We start from the raw sequence: 13,669 nt of genomic DNA, 5'->3' as shown, positions 1-13,669 counted from the left end.
GAAAAAGATTTTCAACAAACATGGAAAGGCAGACACTTCTCCTGATTTACTTTTTTTTATCTACAGCAACATTTACAAACATACGGAAAAACTTTTTGATTCAGCAAAATACATTGATTAAGAAAGACACTGGGCAAAAGAAAAAGACTAAAATGGAAACTAAGAAAATAGATGATGGGACTTACCAGAGAGAATACTTAAAAAAGAAACATTTGTTTGAATATGGTTAAAGAAATAGAAAAGTTTTGGAATATATATGTCACTCTAAGAGGGATCAATTCTCTAAATATAATATAGTATGCTTTTTTCCCTTTTTTGTTCTCTTTCTTGATATAACTAATATAAAAAAGTTGAAATGACTTAGATAAAGGAAATGTAGATATTTAAATGTGATTGAATTTAAGAAAATTATAATGAATAAAAATATTTTGAATAAGAGTTAAAGGACTAGATGACTAGATGTATTAAATGGAATGTTTAAAGATTAAACATATTTTTAATTATGGTTAAAAAGAATAAGAAATTTAGGACATAAATACATATTAGCTTAGGAGGGATATATACTTTAAGTAGTATGTTATTTTTTATGCTTCTTTATTCTTGCTTTTCTTTCTTTTTTTCTACTGTTTTATCTATTTTTTAAGAAATGTAAAAGTGTGAGATGGTTCATATGGAAAAATAGAGTTAAATTCTTAAATGTACTTAATTTTTGAGAAAATCTTAACCAGTAAGAATATCTAGAATTTGGTGGGAGAAACAAATTAAAATAAGGACTGTAATAGGATCTATGGTAAGGCAACCAGAGTGATTGGGTAGAAAAGAAATATTATGTTGATGCGATTATTATTTTTAGGACTATTGGGAAAAAATATATTTAATTTTATTTAGCAAAACAATAAGAATTGTATTAACTCAATGTTTGCAAAAGAGGATATTTTGGGAAAAGAGGAAATCAACTAAAACTATTATGTGCATTATGGATTATAGAAATCAATTGTTAGTTATTGTTTTACAAATGTAACCCAGACAACACACTGTTCACCAATTATTAAGTGATTTATGTTTTTAAAAAATCAATAAAATATATTACAAAAAAATGTAATCATACTATAATACTAGGGGTGATTTTAACTGTAAAGTTTCATTATCAAGAACTTTCATAATGTCTTGTGAAAGAGGAGCATCAATATATTGGGCACAATAGACCAATTAGGAAATCTCTTTTTTGCTCGAGTTGAGCTGTCTAAATTACTAAATTTAGGGGTTGTCCTGTAGTGACTATAATATTCCAGGGTTGTCTTGTGTTACGCTTGTTGGCGCTGTTAGAACAGAAGGCAACTGTGTAGACACTGAAAGTATTAGAAGACTAATTTATAGAATCTGAGTCTGTAACATAGGCAGAATAGAGGTTATTGTAATAATCAAGAGCCTGTGAAGTGTATTCCCTTTCTGAAAATGTAATATATATGTACAGAACAACAAAGCTTAAGTAAAAGCCTTGGGTTTTTACAATTCTCTCCATCCTGCTTCTGAAAAAGAACATTGAAAATGTGATAAGGCCAATAAAAATTAAAAAATGAAAAATTTCACGCTTTCTAAATTAATTGTTCCTTTCGGAAAAGGAAAGAATGAGCCCAAACTTATTTTTATATACAGCTGAATACCTTGGTACAAAAAGCATATTTCTCAGGAGACACCTGGCCATATCAGCTAATTTATGAGCTTTATAACTGTGATGCGGGATGCCTCAGATTTCTCCCTCCTTCAACATCCACATAAAGTTGCTGGGTAAGGTCATTCTGCAGCAAATGGTGCAGTATCATTAATACTAGCTAGGTAGGGGATGCTGTTTTGAAGCTGACCCAGTGACTGGAGGCTGGATGGGGAGGAACAGGCTCCAATTCTGACTAAGCAGTGGCTTTGAGTAATTGCCTCTCCTGGATAACACATTAAAAAAAAGTGCAATGAAGTGAGGGATTTCATTTTCTTGCTGAAGGTTCCCCTCCTCCCCCCCCCAAAAAAAACACCCCACCAAAGCAACCAAGATTCACAAGTACATACACGTCAATTTTCTTGGAGTGTGTGCACATGCTTTTCCCCATTTTTAATTTTGACTTACTAAATCCCCACAGCTAAAATGATTAAAATGTGTCGTAGTTTTGCTATTCCACAAAGTTGCAATACTCTGTGTCAGTAATCGAGAATGGTTGGGAAAGATTGCTGTATGTGCGGCATCCAGTTCAAACACACTTTTAGTTACTGTTTAAACAATTCTGCAAATTTGTACTACTGTGGTTTGGTCCATGTTCTTAGGTATAGACTACTAGTCAAATTCCTCTAGAGCAGGGGTGTCAAACTCAATAATAAATAAATAAATAAATAAATAAATAAATAAATAAATAATAAATTTCACTGAGGGCCGCATCAGCATTGTGGTTGCCCTTGGGGAGCTGGGTGGGTGTGGCCAGAGTGGGTGCAGCCTACTGGGTGGGCGTGGAGTGGGTGTGGCCTACTGGGTGGGCATGGCCAGTTCTACATCATTCGCGTCAAGGGTGCCTATGGGGGGCCTGGGCAGGAGTGGGACAGATCTGAGAGTCTCTGGCAGAAGGGGGTCGGACCGGGGCAAGTGCCAAGATGGCCACCACAAAATTGTACATTGGCTCCCGGCTGGCCTGGGCCAGTGTCAAGGCAGCGGGGGCCGTTCCCTCACTGTTTCCAGGATGGCTTCACGGGGCACATGAAACCACTTCGTGGGCCGCATCCGGCCCCCGGGCCTTGTGTTTGACATGTCTGCTCTAGAGGACACACCTTTGTAAGAATCTGTCTTACTCCCAGTCAAAAGGGCATGGAATTACTGCTTCTCCGCTTCTCTCCTTGCTGGAAAATAAGTTGAAATGAAAAGCATTGAACTCCGGTTTTGAACTAAGACCTTAGTTGGGGTGGTATAACTAATGTGTAAACTTCAGTTATGCCTTCGTCTTTCTGAAGATCTACACGCTGGTGAATAAATACTGAAAAATCAATGAAACTATATTTCTGAAAAAGTGGAAATAGGAGTGGTTCACTAGAGAAGCAGGATGGGTGGAGCTGTAGATTACTAGAGCTACTCAGGTACTCTAGTCGAGATGGAAAATACATCAGGAATGAAGTTGGCCCTGTTCTTTTATCGTCGGTTTTGAAAACAACTCCACAGATACTCGCCACTACTGTAAACTCCACCTTCTGTATAAAGGCCCAGATTGGAACCTAGCAGGAAGAGTGGTCTTCCCTGGAATCTGAACCAGCCATGGCCGGGACACTCGAGAAGCAGAGGAGTAATCTGAGTGGCAGTAGCTGTGACATTCGAGGCTGGAGGAAGTTCCAGTAAGTTCCTTATGAGATCCTGCGGTCTCAAGCGGGTAATTTGCCAAGCTTTGCGGAAGTAGCTTTACCCGGTTGGCTCCGACATATATCTTTGCGTATGCATGTAAAGCCTGAACGCTTCTCGGGTCAGAGTTAGACGACTGTAGTTGCTCTACTTCGCCGACGGGCAAAAAGCTCTCCCTTCCGTGTAAATTGTCTGTCCTTGTTGTTTTCCACCGGGTGGTTGCCATTGACCCAAAGGTTAATGTTAAAAATAATTTCAAGAGGAATATGCGTAACTTGTGAATCATCCCAGTCCCTCTCGGGATCTAAGTCCTTGGCTTATTTGCTGTCACTATTTCGAGGAGGCGCGCAGCCACGACCATAGTTATTCCTAAATTCCACCTTGCGAGCTTCCTCCTACGGAGACTCCGCTCTTTCTTGGCGCGCCCAGAGGGCGGGAATGGAGACTCCCGCATGCGCCGCCGCCTTCGCTGGGCTGAAGCCATTGGGACTCCGCCTCCCTCCCTCTTTTTCTCCTTCCGATGTTCTCGCTGCTGCCGCCGCTGCTACCGCCGGCACCCTCGCCAGGTTTGCGAAACCGGGAGCCGCTTCAGGTACGATCCTGATACAACTTTCCTGAAACCTTTCAGATTGCAGTCCTGCCCCGGCTGATTTTCCCGCAGGCACCCCATAATAGACAGCTCGGGGGGGGGGCTGTCGCCATGGAAACAAGACAGTCTTGATGCTTCTCCATCGTCTTTTGGCCTCTCCTTTCTAATGTTGTGGTCACCATGGAGATCTGGTGGTTTTTGCCTCCCTTGGAAGGTGTGTTCCCTCCCGATCCTCTTCGCTTCTCTCCCGGGGGGGAGGGAGGGAATCGAAAGCATCGCTCCTTCCTTCCTCTTCCATGTAATAGGACTGCCATGGCTGTCTTCCCGTAACATTCCTTCAGCATTATTCCATTTTTCTCCTGCTGTAGACTGCTGTAAAGCATTATCTCTCATTGGCAGAATAATAACATATTATAGAGAATCTGACCTTTTGCCCCTCTTGTCATTTGGGCTGCTTTAGGCAATCTTTGTGACAAAAATAGGATGCTCTTTGGAGAGAAGTAAAGAAATGAAAGAGATCACATAAGGCCCTATGGAGGCCTGGATTTGACTACGGTAATTTAGATATGCTGTTGTAAGCCTGGCTAACTTCCTAATTTTTATTTTTTTTAAAAAAACCCTGCCTTTTGCCCAACTGCAGTATGAAAATCACTTTTATACTGGATGTTTTTACGCTGTCTTCCAAGCCTGATTTCTCCAGATTATTAGACTAATAAATGCAGAAGAGGCAGGGCAGGCCTGAATCAGGTTTGTTACTGCTGTTCTGGAATCATACAAAAATGTCAGGCCTTCATTTACTCCTATGTTGTAGTTGCCAGTATGTGGGGGGGAGGGAAACCATCCCTGCTCCTCAATTTAAAATCTAACATTTCTTTCCTCTGGGTGGATGTGAGGGTGGGAATGTGCAGTAACAATAAATCTGAGATTTACAACCGGCATTCAGCAGAAAATCTGAATATATATACTACTAAAATTTGCCATTAATAGTAGTGACTTGTCATTTGTTGTTTGTCAGAGCCTATTGCAGAATTCTTATAATACATTGGGATGTACATTTTCTGTTCTGTCCGACTGTTGTCTTTACTTAAATTTATCAGTCTTGTATATTAGCCTATCAGATCTGGCAGAGTAGGCATTCTGCAGAGACCATTGGCTATGAACTTACATTTGGTGGGTCCCAGGAGAAATATTTTCTCTGCTGTTGTGCCCACATCATGGACCATTCCCCCCCCAAAAAAAATTAGATCAGCTCTGCCCCTTTTGATATTTCAAAAAATTCTTAAGACCTGACTATGTTATCAGGCCTGGGACTCCCAGGCAACCTAGCTTAGATTTGCATGGTTCCATTGTTGAGATGGCCATGTTTAGCTCTCCTCCTTCATCTATGGTTTGTACCTTTGGCTTCTGTTAGTTATACTAATATGGATTTTTATATTTGATATTTGATGGTTTAACATCTGTTGTTGTACGCTGCCCAGAATTGATTTGGTGAGATGGGTTACTATATAAATTTGATAAATAAATAAATTTATAACAAAGTTAAAGATGGTCATTCTGAATACATGAATGTGATCCTAGCGATTTGTAGAGCTGAAACCCTGCATATTGAAAAATGGAACTTTATTACGCTGTTTCCCATTGTAAACCCATCTCTGACCCTTAAGTTCTTTGTACTCTTGACTGCAGGCACCCAGTTACCAGCTCCCCTGAGCGGCCAGTGGCGGTGTGGGGCATGGCAGCAGTGTGGCAACAAGTGTTGGCTGTAGATGCACGGTGAGACTCCTAGTTTGAATGCATAGGTGGCTTGAACAACAAGGAAAAGGAAGTATGCCAGTATAGTGTAGTGGTTAAGATGCTGGTCTGGCATCAAGCAGGACCCCAGGCTCATGTATATTGTGCCATGAAATCTCCCATCAGACTAGCTGTTCTCTCTCAGCCCACCTTACCTCACAGAATGGTTATTCTGGAGTGAATTGGGAGAATTATCTATATTGTCTTGAGCTTCTGAACAAAAAATGCAAGATATAATTCTAGCACACATGCTTACAAATAAGTCAAGTGTACGGGACAGGTTGTTCTTAATTGCTGTCCAGGGAAGTAAATTATTGAGAACACAGCTTCATAAATCTTGAGATTTTATTCCTATGAGCTGATTATAGTTTAGTACTACATTATAAGCTTAGGAATTAAGTTAACACTGAGGACATGGCCTGAGAAATGGGGGGGGGAAGCTCTCTGCTATCTTGATTTTTGAGAACAAAGTGTTATCATTTTGAGAGAGGGAAGATTTATCTGATTGGGAAGGAATAATGAAGGAGTTTTATTCTAAATATGTTGGGATTTTTCTTTTAGTGGACTTAAATGCATACTGACATGTGATTACAGCACTGTACTGAGATGAGCAGAGGTCTTTGTGCTGCAGAGAATTTTATACTCTCAGTTAGTGGAAACTCAGAATGATGCTAAGCAAAAGAGAAGGTTAAATTCAACAAGGGTACTATTGGCTGAGGTTTCAGGCAACTAATGCATCATCTTGTCTTGCAGATACAACGCGTACCGCACCCCAAACTTCCCTCAGTTCCGTACACAATACATCCGCAGACGAAGCCAGTTGCTGCGGGACAACGCTAAAGCAGGCTTCGACCCCTTGCTTCGTAAGCAATACCTGCGGCTACGCAGTCAGCTTCTGGCCCAGCGCTACGGTCCACTCTCAGAACAGAGCAGCTTTCGAGCCTACAGCAACAGCATCGTCCGAAGCAGTCGCACTACACTTGATCGCATGGAGGTACTCGGGTTTTTGCATGTTAAAAATAGTCTGATGGTAATCAGTTCAGTATATCTGATAAGGATAATGAAGTTTTTTTAAAAAAATAAAAGCTTTGAAAACTTAATTGCATTTAATCAGTCTAGCATAATTCTACTTCTGTGTTTCAAAGAGGTTTGGTATAACAAGAAAAAAAGAGTAATCCTAGACCAGGGGTCCCCAACCCCCAGTCCGTGGACCAGTACCAGGCCACGGCATGCCAGCAACCAGTCCGCACAAACAAGCAAAGCCCTATCTGTGGGATGCAGGCAACACACAAAACCACGCACCCTCCGGTCTACGGAAAAACCTCTCTCCACGGAACTGGTCCCTGGTGCCCAAAATGTTGGGGACCTCTATCCTAGACCATTGGAAAGAATTAAGCAATTAGCATCTTGTTTCTTAGAAATTACAGGTAGTCCTCAATTTACAACCACAATTGAGTCCAAAATATATGCTGCTAAGTGAGAAATTTGTTAAGTGAGTTTTGCCCCATTTTACGACTTTTCTTGCCACGTTTGTTAAGTGAATCACTGCAGTTGTTAAATTAGTAACACAGTTGTTAAGTGAATCTGGTTTCCCCATTGACTTTGCTTGCCAGAAGGTCGCACAAGGGGATCACATGACCCCAGGACGCTGCAACGGTCATAAAAGTGAGTCAGTTGTCAAACATCCAAATGTAAATCACGTGACCACAGGGAGGCTGCAAGTGTAAAAAATGGTCATAAGTCACCTTTTTCAGTACCGTTGTAACTTCAAACAGTCACTAAATGAACTGATGTAAGTCAAAGACTATTTGTATTTGTACTTTTTTAGGCACAAGAACTTGAAAATGTCCAAACAAGAATTGGGGAGATGGAAGGGAGAGATAGAACTTTGTCGATACCGTGTTACCTAATATAGCACTGAAATTTCATTGCTATTTGTTTCCAATCCAGAATCCCTGGGGACAAGCTTTGCTATTCTTCCCTTCACATAGTGTTCCTCTGCATTGTGTCCTCCAACCACTTTATGTCTTAAAACGTAAAAATTATGTGTTGTAACAATAGGATTTCGATGATGACCCAAGAGCACTGGGTGCCCGAGGACACCGCCGCTCTGTCAGTCGAGGTTCCTATCAGCTGCAGGCTCAAATGAACCGAGCTGTCTACGATGAAAGGTATAATGGCAACTAGAGAAAAAGGACCCATGTTCCTCTCAGTCTGCTCGCTTGCTGCGTGTTACTTTCCCCCCCCCCAAGTTTTAATCAGAAAAGGCTGGTGATTGCCAATGTTGTGACTCCAGTCCATTTAATCAAAGAATAAAGGTTCTTTAGTTTTGTCTTGTCTCTGCCCCATTTCTGTTGAAAATTAAGGTCGTGATCAGTCAATTGATATTATTCTCTTCCTTAGGTCACCAGGTAATGTTGTCCCCACTTCTGTGGCAGAAGCTAGTCGTGCTATGGCTGGGGATACTACACTGAGTGAAAACTATGCCTTTGCTGGCATGTATCATATCTTTGACCAACACGTGGATGAAGCTGGTGAGTAGAGGAAGAATATAGCAGTCAACCACATAAAAGCACTGCTAAGCTTCTTCCTTCTGTCTGTCAATACAATAAAGGGCATATATATTACTATTTGCAAAAAAAAAAAAAAGAGATGGATACTAAGTACTGATCAAGTCCCTTATCCAAAGAAGAGGTTATTATGATTCGGGATAGTCCAATATTAATCTAATGATTTTTTTTTCTCTTCCCCTTTTCCTCAGTGCCTAAAGTTCAGTTTGCCAATGACGACAAACACCTACTAGCGTGCTGCTCTCTAGATGGCACCATTTCAGTGTGTCAGTTAGTACCCACTCCCCCTGTGGTGCTTCGAGTGCTGAAAGGACATAGCCGTGGTGTCTCGGACTTTGCTTGGTCTCTCTCCAATGACATTATTGTTTCCACTTCGCTTGATGCCACAATGCGCATTTGGGCTACAGAGGATGGCAAGTGTATCCGGGAAATCCCAGATCCAGATGCTTCTGAACTACTTTGCTGTACTTTTCAACCTATGAATAATAATCTCACAGTGGTGAGTAAAGTAACAGTGATATGCTGTTCTTTACTCTCATGAGCAAATTTTGTGAGATATTGGGCCTTTGTCATCCCAGAAACACTAGCTTACATTTGACTGGAGTTTATTACTCAACTTTATTCCTGTGATGAAAGTAAGGAATGCACTGAACGATTTTAAAACATTGATATATTTATTCTTCTCTAATGTGAAGGAGGGGGCAGAAGAGCAAAGAGGTCTAGTTATAAGAAGTTAAACATTAAATTATCCCTCCCCCAAATTAAATCTCTTGTCTCTCATGAAGATAGGGGTGGAGTGTTAGTAAGAAAACTACCATTCTAATTCGGTTTACAGGGAGCCTGCCCATCACAATCCTAACTCATGACAGTCGTAATCAGGTGACCAACCTGATCTTACAACCTTCTTTTGTGGCGATCATTGAGAGAATCACCGTGATCATTAAGTGAATCACAGTTGTTAAGCAAATGCCGCAGTCATTAAGTGAACTAGTGGTTCCCTATCATTGTGAATGAAAATTAAGCGAATGCTGGTTTGGAGGGGAGGGGGAAACATTGTAAAATGTGATCACATGACTGCAGATGCTGCAAATGGTCATAAATGCAGCCTGGTTGCAGAGTACCCAAAGTTCAGTCACGCAAACGTGGGGGGTGGGGGGGAAACCTGATCATTGGAACTTCAAATCCAGGTCATAAGTACCTCCCAGGTAGGTCCTTTGGAACTTCAAACACTTGCTAAGCAGTCAGTTGTTAGGACGACTTGTATACGTTTCTAGTTCCTCATCTTTTGCTTACTGCAAGTTACAAAAATGGTTTCTTTATCTACCCACCAGGTGGGAAATGGAAAACACAACCTTCATGTGATGAACATCTCGACAGGGAAAAAAGTGAAGGGTGGCTCAAGCAAACTAACCGGCCGAGTCCTCTCTCTTTCCTTTGATTCTCCTGGGCGCATCCTCTGGGCAGGAGATGACAAAGGCAGCATATTCTCCTTCCTCTTTGACATGGCCACAGGTGAGTTTCCAAGAGGATCTTAACAGAGATTGGCTGCAGCCCAGTTTGGATCGGAGAGTTCCTGCTTCATATCATTTTTTGCAGGAAAACTGACCAAAGCCAAGCGCCTCATAGTTAATGAAGGAAGTTCCATCACCAGTATCTCAGCCCGTTCCTGGATCAGCAGAGAAGCACGCGATCCCTCTCTCCTCATCAATGCATGTATTAACAAGCTATTGTTATATAGGTATGATCCTATTGCACCAAAAGACGTGTGCTTTATTTGTATATGCAGAATATTAATAAATCCCATTTAAAGGGTGATACATGCCTATTATATATATGTGTGTGTGCTTACACCATTCCTTTTACTTTTCTTAACAGGGTAGTGGATAATGAAGGAACATTGCAGCTTAAGAGAAGTTTCCAAATACAACAGAGCTCACATCCTGTCCACAGCATTTTCTGCCCCCTCATGTCTTTTCGTCAAGGCGCTTGCATTGGTACGAGGCCTGTGTGGCCATTCTGCCATTGGAAAAAGAACGTAGCAGAGCCAGATCTCTCCTATAGTTCTGTGCTTTTAATGTTCCCATTTCTTACAATTTCCTCTTTAACTAAGACAGAGTTTAAAGGAATTGAACACCCCCTCCTTTATTAAGGGCCTATATTTCATGAAGGTTTTATTCTAACCATTTATTTTTGTGCTTTTCAGTGACGGGAAGTGAAGATATGTGTGTATATTTCTTTGATGTGGAACGTGCCACCAAGGCTATTGTTAACAAACTTCAAGGACATAGCGCTGCAGTCTTGGATGTCAGCTTTAACTGTGATGAGAGTCTCTTGGCCTCCAGTGATGCCAAAGGGATGGTTATTGTCTGGAAAAGAGAACAGAAGTAGCATATTTTCCTGTGATGAGAGAAAGGAATAATGCATATGAGACACAGCTATGAGGACAACAGGGATCCTGAGAGAGGATTAAAAGATCCAGTATTTCTTCCTATTGTTGGTTTATAGCTTCTTCATCCTGGAACATCGTGAACATACTTCCATAATACAGTGAGACCACTGCTTTTGTCCTTTTCAGTTGGTGAGATTTTGTAGAGCATACAAAGGATTCCACTTACCCTGTGAGATGTGGCTTAATGGATTTCACTATCCAGATTACTGTTCTTTTGCTAAAAGAGAATGCGGTCAATTATGCTACAGGAACTGCTTATGAATTGGCATAATAAAGTTTAGGACTTCAACGATTCTTTTCTAATTCAAGAATGTGAAAGCTAACTTAGTTTTGGTCCCATGTTTTCCTAGATAGCACGAAACTGCTTTACTATATGAAGAGTGCTCCTTTCCCTCCTGGAAATATATTTACACAGCATGGGTTAAAGTACCACACTCATTACTATGTAACACAAAAGCTATTAAAGATGAAGAAAAACACCTGCCTCCATTAAGAAGGATCAACCCGTTATTTTGAATTTGTGGACTTCTGCAGCTTTAAATTTGTGCATAGACTGCCCTTCAATATAGTATAATTTATATAGTAGGATATTTGCTTTAGCATGTTTCTCAAGAGCAAGTTGACTTAGTATTTTCCTAATGTAACCTTTGTGTATGAAAGCCACAGATATGAACAGAGTATTTAATTTCACATTTAATTCCATGTTACTAGTAAGCTGTCTGGAATCTACCAAAATAATTAGCATATTCCTGATACTGCAGAAACAAATTTTCTTAGAAATGAAGTTCTGAAACGGGTCTACTTAAATTACAAAATGCATTTTTGTTACATCTTTCACAGCATGCATGAAACGGGTGTAAGAGGGAGGGTTGTTGTATTAAACTTCCTGTATTGTGGCTGTTATAATTTTTCTTTGGCTTTGTTCTCTCCTTTGCATAAGAAGAAACTGTAAATTAACTGTCGCTGGAAAAAATAGCAAGTGGTATTTAATCATAGGTTTTTCAGGCAGGTACCTGGCAGAAAGGAATAGATTGAGAGGTAACAGTAGTACAATTAGGTAATCTTATCAAGAAGCATGAACTGAGCTAAGGGGATCGTATCTATGGACATGCAAGCCAGTCACATCTTTGTAGCAAGGAAATTGCAAGGCGTTAGGCAGAGTTGACAGATTTTTGAGTACAGTTGACAGGATTAAGAGATTATATGGTAATGGTGCCTGAAATATATAAATCAGTTTAACTCTAAAAGGAGAAATATATTAGGCTGAAAAAAAAACAAAGTTAACAGAATGTAAAGTAGCATGAGACTTTCAAACAAACTGTATGTTTAGGTAAAGGTATGTTTTTCTAACAGGTAACACAGCTGTATTTTCTAATAAACTATAACTGCATTCGACTATTTAAACTGCTCTTACTTAAAAGCTGGTTATCTTTCCCAGGGGATTGGGGGGGGGAAGTCATCAATGCCATATTGCAGTGATGGCGAACCTTTTAGAGACCGAGTGCCCAAACTGCAACCCAAAACCCACTTATGCATCGTTGGGTGCTGGGTGGGTGTGGCCCATTGGGTGGGCGTGGCTACAGTAATGGCAGACTGGGTGGGACTAAAAAGTGCAATCAAGTCCAACTTTGCAAGATCTTTTTTTTTCTGCGAGAAGTTGAAATTGACTGATTGATTGAACCTTTTTTTTTTGTACACGGCGGAGCCCTAAAGCGAAACGGTTTTATAAAACCCAGCTGAAAGCCTAGGACTCGGGCGACGGCGCAAGTGCCCACAGAGAAGGCTCTGAGTGCCGCCTCTGGCACCCGTGCCATAGGTTCGCAACCACTGGTATATTGCTTAAGAAGTACTGTAATGAGTTCACCCCATGACAGTCACTCTATAGGCTTTGTTTTATCTGTCTTAATGGATCAGACTGTTACAACATTCTATGTAGATAATATATACCAGGAAAATTTAAGCACAAGAAGAAACCAGTGGTCTCCTTAGTTACTGGAAAGGATGTACTCAGAAGAACAATGTCACAAGGTCTGCTGATAGCATAAGTTGGTACCCAAAGATGATTTATCTTCGACAATAGCACTTTTCAAAGCAGTATAGATGGTAGCTCTCAAACATCATGTGGAAGCAAATTCTACAACACAATGTGTTCAAAATCTAATGATTGCATTCACACAACATGCTAAGGTGAGTTATGTTTAGCCTTGGTTAATGTTGCCATGGCGTAACAAAACCAGGCTCTTTGATTAATTTGTATTTCGGTATACTGTACAACTCTAGAAAAGAGAATTAATAAACCAGTCACCTGCCCTAAATATCCTGCCTCTCAGGGTTTAGTTCTGAGATGGGGCGATCTCTACTCAAGTTATTTTATTCCATACAGAACGTTATTAATTCTGATTACAGATTTTAAACAAGTACTGTAATCCTAACCTTACCAGAAGTCTTTGGTGATGTTCCAATAACCTGGAAGTTTCAAAATTGGAACATTTGCAGAATGATCAGAATAGCGTCAAATAGCTATTTCAAGTATGAGAACATTTTTGTTTGCAGAGCATTAGTTTGCGGGTTTTTTTTTGCAGATTTAAAACCCTCTATATATTTCACTTTAACTTATCTTTAATAGAGGTGCCCAACTCCCTAATTATCTTTTTCTGCGTCAACTATTAATATATAGTTTCAAGATAATAGAAATCAGTACATTTTGAATATGGTCAAATCATTTTTGAAAAGGATTATTTTCTGTGAACTTGGATATACTACCAAAGTGTGTTAATGATTATGCATATGTACGATGCTGCTTTAATCAAGGCAAGTGGGTGTATGCCTGCCCCGACTTAACTCTTACAGTCTCCAAGCTCTCAAACTGTTGAATTTCAGCAATACAAAAATCATTTTTCTCA

General features: G+C 40.3%; 1 protein-coding gene across 1 annotated transcript; it reads left to right on the top strand.

Moving 5' to 3' along the window:
* Nucleotides 1-3,281: 3,281 nt before the first annotated feature.
* On the top strand, nucleotides 3,282-12,157 carry WDR13 (WD repeat domain 13). Its single transcript, XM_015829570.1, has 10 exons — nucleotides 3,282-3,363; nucleotides 5,643-5,729; nucleotides 6,501-6,741; nucleotides 7,809-7,918; nucleotides 8,151-8,281; nucleotides 8,509-8,816; nucleotides 9,649-9,829; nucleotides 9,914-10,055; nucleotides 10,193-10,311; nucleotides 10,521-12,157. Exons 1-10 carry the CDS (start codon nucleotides 3,287-3,289, stop codon nucleotides 10,703-10,705), a joined length of 1,581 nt encoding a protein of 526 aa, XP_015685056.1. The 5' UTR covers nucleotides 3,282-3,286; the 3' UTR covers nucleotides 10,706-12,157.
* Nucleotides 12,158-13,669: the final 1,512 nt, after the last annotated feature.

This window comes from Protobothrops mucrosquamatus, unplaced genomic scaffold (assembly GCF_001527695.2).
Source record: "Protobothrops mucrosquamatus isolate PMUCROS unplaced genomic scaffold, P.Mucros_1.0 scaffold_234, whole genome shotgun sequence".
Taxonomy (NCBI): Eukaryota; Metazoa; Chordata; class Lepidosauria; order Squamata; family Viperidae; genus Protobothrops; species Protobothrops mucrosquamatus.
This window is presented reverse-complemented; position numbering and strand designations above follow the sequence as displayed.

Excerpts from the sequence above, each read along its gene's own strand:
- WDR13 (XM_015829570.1), top strand. The coding sequence starts at position 3,287 with ATGGCCGGGACACTCGAGAAGCAGAGGAGTAATCTGAGTGGCAGTAGC. Across the intron at positions 3,364-5,642 it reads CGAGGCTGGAGGAAGTTCCA|GCACCCAGTTACCAGCTCCC; the intron begins GTAAGTTCCTTA and ends TCTTGACTGCAG. Across the intron at positions 5,730-6,500 it reads GTGTTGGCTGTAGATGCACG|ATACAACGCGTACCGCACCC; the intron begins GTGAGACTCCTA and ends CTTGTCTTGCAG.